Source organism: Herpailurus yagouaroundi, unplaced genomic scaffold (genome assembly GCF_014898765.1).
Source record: "Herpailurus yagouaroundi ecotype Mexico unplaced genomic scaffold, PumYag 77, whole genome shotgun sequence".
NCBI classification, from domain to species: Eukaryota; Metazoa; Chordata; class Mammalia; order Carnivora; family Felidae; genus Herpailurus; species Herpailurus yagouaroundi.
In genome coordinates, this window is record NW_024412388.1 from 93030168 (window position 1) to 93035915 (window position 5748).

General features: G+C 40.5%; 1 protein-coding gene across 1 annotated transcript in view; it reads right to left on the minus strand.

Annotated features, from left to right (window-relative positions):
- Positions 1–5748, minus strand: part of SLC25A24 (solute carrier family 25 member 24) — a 65631-nt gene that overhangs the window by 2159 nt on the left and 57724 nt on the right. Inside the window, exon 9 of the mRNA XM_040471161.1 lies at positions 2805–2955. Within this exon, the coding sequence (XP_040327095.1) occupies positions 2805–2955 (151 nt within the window). The remainder of the gene's footprint in view (positions 1–2804; positions 2956–5748) is intronic.

The following is a 5748-nucleotide window of genomic DNA, read 5'->3' on the forward strand; positions in this document are numbered from 1 at the left end:
AAAGAAAGAAAGAAAGAAAGAAAGAAAGAAAGAAAGAAAGAAAGAAAAGAAGGAAGGAAGGAAGGAAGGAAGGAAGGAAGGAAGGAAGGAAGGAAGGAAGGGAGAGACAGAGAGAGAGAGAGAGAGAGAGAGAGAGAGAAAGAAAGAAAGAAAGAAAGAAAGAAAGAAAGAAAGAAGGCTAATTTAGTATTCAAATATGTTGTATTTGTGACTCTGAATGATATTCTAGAATATATAAAGTATCCCTTTATATAGAAATCTCCTTGCATGGCACCTAATAGTGAGTTCCGTAATTACGGTAACAATGGTAACAACAGTTATTAGTTCAGTAATTGCTATGCGTTAGATAATGGCTTTATCACTTTATATACCAATCCTGCAAGGTAAGTATCATACCTATTTTATAAATGAGGAATTGGAGGTTTAGGAAGATGGAGAAACTTGGCCTAATATACTTAGCCAGCAAGTGGTGGGGAGCTAAGAGTAGACAGTCTTTCTGACTCCAAAGTTCACACACTTTCTACCACCCCACACTGCCATGGCCAGCCCTCCTCATTAACCAAGCACTGAAAAGAGAGTAGATCAATCCTTGGAATTAAGGGGAGCATGGGAACACTTTGAGGAGCTTAAGAAAATGTAGGGTTCCTGGGCCTTGAAAATGGCCTCAAGAGTCAAGAAAGGGAGGAAGAGAAAGCCCATGCTGCTGACACCACAAAGAAAAGTGAGGGCACATGGGGGCACTACATGGGGACTGCTGATGTGGTTATTACACAGAGGGTATCCAGCGCTGGAGGTGAGTGAGGCAGGGGTGGGGAAATGGAGGGGAGGAGAAAAAATAAAGTGGGGCCAGATTACTAAAGGCTTTGAAATTCCCACTAAGAACTTGGGAATTTATTCTGAGGACACTGAAGAGTCACAAAGATTTCTGAACAGGAATCAAGTGAACAGACCTTGACTTTAAAAACAACAGATCTGGGTGCCTGGCCAGCTCAGTTGGAGGAGCATGTGACTCCTGAGTCTGGGGTTTGAGTCTGAGCCCCGTTTTGAGTGTAGCGATTACTTAAAAATAAAATCTTTAAAAAAAGAAACATAGGTCTATCAGCCACGAGAGGACTGGATTGGAGTTGGCAGATGGGAGAGGGGGACTTGCCAGATGAAGGTTTCAATCAGACTGGCTGGGTTTGAAGTCTAGCTCCACTATTTACCAATGTATAACCTTATGGAAGTTACTTTATCTCTTTTTGCCCCAGTTATTCACCTGTAAAATACAGATAATACTAGTATCAATCCCAAAGATGGTTGTGATGGCTAAATGAGAGAATACAAATGAAATATTTAGTTACTACTTTCCATTTTTCTCTCCAGGCATATGATTTTCTTTCAGCTCCTCAAATGGACCCCATTTTCTCCTGCCTCACTGCCTTCACATATGCTTTTCCTCAGGCTGTAAGGCTCTTTCTTTTCCACCTCACCCCACCTTTGACCAGCTAACTTCCACCTGTCTTTCCAGGTTGAACTTCAATGACAATGTCCTCTGGCTCCCAAGTAAGGTTAGAGCCCCTTGCTCTGTACTCCCCTGACAAAGGGGAGGTAATTTCACAAGTTTGTTTACTTGCTGCATGTGTGTCTTTTCCACTCCACAATGGCAGGGACCACATCTGACTTGTGGACTGCTCTAACCCTAGCATCTGGCAGAGTGTCCAGCACCTGACAATGGCTCTGAAAGTATTGGTTACTTAACGAGTGACCACTTGGTTGGGGGCAGTGGGGTGGTTGGTACTTGGAGGAGAGACTGGGAATAGAGCTGTAGATACCCAGGAGGTACTGTTTAAAGAAATGATAGTAGGTGAGTGAGACTGGCCAGCAAAGAGCAAAAAAAGGAAAGAAAGGCACAGGCTACATACTTTAAATAGCAATAAAAGCCAGCAAATCTTTTAAGAATAGAGAATAATCAATAAGATGGTAGAAAAGCCAGGGGACACAGTATAATCAAAGCCAAGGGAGAGGACAGGGTCACAATGAGGAGGGATCCCACAGTTCAAAAGTTGTAGGGTCCAATAAGAGCAAACAATTCCAGCCACCATTTACCAACAATTTGCCAAAGGCCAGGTGCTTTACATATATTGTTGCCAATTCTCACAACAATGCACAGTTCTCATTCCCATTTACAGATGAGTAAAGGAAAATCCAAAGAGGTTTGGGGCAAAGAGGAAAATCCAAAGAGGTCTGAACCCAAATCCGTCTAAATACTTAAGCTTATATACTCTTAAAACATGCATTCTCAATATGGGCAAAACCAAATCTCACTGTTTACCCATAAAATGCAGATATACACAGAGTACATGTGCAGTGTATTTGTGATATTAAAATTTCATGAAGAGGGAGTGATTAGGAAAATAATTTATGAAAGGGTTCCCTAGGGAGGCAGTAATGAAAAAAATAAATAAATAAAGCTTGTGAAATACTATCTGAAAAGCATATTCTGCTACCTCAGAAGAACCTGAAGCTCCAAAAGCATGTTGCTGATAGAGTACTTTTATCAGCATCATTCATCCATCAAAAACTCACCTTGAGGGGCACCTGGGTGGCTCAGTCAGTTAAGCGTCTGACTGTTGATTTCAGCTCAGGTCACGATCTCACGGTAGTGGGATTGAGCCCCACATCGGGCTCTGTGCTGAGCGTGAAGTCTGCTTGGGATTCTCTCTCTTCCTCTCCCTCTGTCCTTTCCCTACTCATGCACATGTACGCATGCATGCATGCACTCTCTCAAAATAAATAAATAAAAACATTAAAAAAAATCTCACCTTGGGCCTGCATGCGTGTTTTCACCAAAGCCAAGGGGTAGCTGGCCAACTGACCGCAAGTACTAGATACGATGCCACATCCCAGCAACACGATGACTCCAGGGTTTACAGAGTCTTTGGCATAATTATCCAGCCAGTAGGACTTCAAGAGCTGCCAGAGAAACAGAAGAGAAGAAAAACAGTGAACAACTAATATTACAACTGCTTTCACTCAACATGAACATTTTCACAGACACCCTCATCCTTATGAGAGACAGGCTGCACATCTGTGAGATCAGGTAACACATTCCCAGCAGCGGCAGTCACTGGAAGAGGCAGCAGCTCCGCACACAGGTGTGGTAACCACTGGGGATTCAGAACACATGAGCTTTGCACAGGTTGCTCCTTTTCTTCTGAACAAATGTTAAGATCAACAGCACTCCAAATGTAGGACCTCAAGCACATTTCCAATGGTATTAATAAAAACAATGTAATTCTACTAACTGCATCTAATTGTGTACTTTACATACATGTTATTTTTAGTCCTTTCCCTGATGTGGAGCTATTCTTCCAATTTTAGAATGAGGAAAATGAGTCTCAGTGGAGTTATTTTTAACAAGAGTGCAGAATCAAGTGTACTGATCCCCCGGCCATGTCTTTTTCCCTGTCATCCTATATCTTTGTAATTCCATTAGAAGGTGATGATTGAGAGTAACTGTATAAAACACATATGCTAACCTACTTTTTAAATATACAATATTTTAAGTATAAGAATCTATGCACATACGTGGGAAAATTATTGTTATGGTAGCACAAGCATAGTAATACACTACTTAAAGCAATCTAAGGATTCAATGCAATCCCTACTCAAATCCCAAAGATATTTTTTGAAGAAAAAGAGAAAACTACCCTAAAATTCATATGGAATCCCAAGAGACCCCAACGGCCAAAATAACCTTAGAAAAAAAGAATAAACTTGGAGGCCTCATACTCCCTTATTTGAATAAATACTACAAAGCAACAGTAGTCAGATGGTGTGGTACTACCGTAAAGACAGATATATAGATCAATGGAACAAAAACAGAGAGCCCAGAAATAAATTGTTGAATATATGGCCAAATGATCATCAACAAGGATGCCAAGACTACACACTGGAGAAAGAACAGTCTCTTTAACAAATGGTGTGGGAAAAACTGAATATCCACATGCAAAAAATAAAGTTGGACCTTTACCTTACACCATGTACAAAAGTTAACTCAAAATGGATTAAAGACCCAAACATAAGACCTAATACTATAAAACTTCTAGGAGAAAACACAGGTTAAATGTTTCAGGATACTGAATTCAGCAATGATTTCTTGGACATGATATCAAAAGCACGGGCAACAAAAGCAAAAATAGATAAATGAATTTCACCAATTTAAAATCTTCTGTGCAGCAAAGGAAACAATCAGCAGGTGAAAAGGCAATCTACGGAATGGGAGAATATATTTGCACACCACACAACTGATAAGGATTAACACCCAAAATATATAAAGAACTCCTATAACTCCACAACAACAATTAAAAAAAAAAACTAAAAATGGGTAAAGGCAACAGATATATGAAAAGATGCTCAACATCACTAATCATCCGGGAAATACAAATCAAAACCATAATGAGATATCACTTTATACCTGTCAGAATGGAATAAAAAAGACAAGAAATAACAAGTGTTGGTGAGGATGTGGAGCAAAAGGAACCTTCATGCACCATTAGTAGGAATGCCAATTGGTATGGCCACTGTGGAAAACAGTACAGAGGTTTCTTGAAAAAATAAAAGTGGAACAACCATATCATCCAGCAATACCATTACTGGGTATTTACCCAAGGAAAATGAAAAGACTAATTCAAAAATATATATGTACCCGTATGTGTACTGCAGCATTATCTATAATAGCTAAGATATGGAAGCAACCTAAGTGTCCATGGACAGATAAATGAATAGAACAGATATGCTGTGGCACAAAAACAGACACATAGACCAATGGAATAGAATAGAAACCCCAGAACTAGACCCACAAACGTATGGCCAACTCATCTTTGACAAAGCAGGAAAGAACATCCAATGGAAAAAAGACAGTCTCTTTAACAAATGGTGCTGGGAGAACTGGACAGCAACATGCAGAAGGTTGAAACTAGACCACTTTCTCACACCATTCACAAAAATAAACTCAAAATGGATCAAGGACCTGAATGTGAGACAGGAAACCATCAAAACCTTAGAGGAGAAAGCAGGAAAAGACCTCTCTGACCTCAGCTGTAGCAATCTCTTACTCGACACATCCCCAAAGGCAAGGGAATTAAAAGCAAAAGTGAATTACTGGGACCTTATGAAGATCAAAAGCTTCTGCACAGCAAAGGAAACAACCAACAAAACGAAAAGGCAACCAACGGAATGGGAAAAGATATTTGCAAATGACATATCGGACAAAGGGCTAGTATCCAAAATCTATAAAGAGCTCACCAAACTCCACACCCGAAAAGCAAATAACCCAGGGAAGAAATGGGCAGAAAACATGAATAGACACTTCTCTAAAGAAGACATCCGGATGGCCAACAGGCACATGAAAAGATGTTCAGCGTCGCTCCTTATCAGGGAAATACAAATCAAAACCACACTCAGGTATCACCTCACGCCAGTCAGAGTGGCCAAAATGAACAAATCAGGAGACTATAGATGCTGGAGAGGATGTGGAGAAACGGGAACCCTCTTGCACTGTTGGTGGGAATGCAAATTGGTGCAGCCGCTCTGGAAAGCAGTGTGGAGGTTCCTCAGAAAATTAAAAATAGACCTACCCTATGACCCAGCAATAGCACTGCTAGGAATTTATCCAAGGGACACAGGAGTGCTGATGCATAGGGGCACTTGTACCCCAATGTTCATAGCAGCACTCTCAACAATAGCCAAATTATGGAAAGAGCC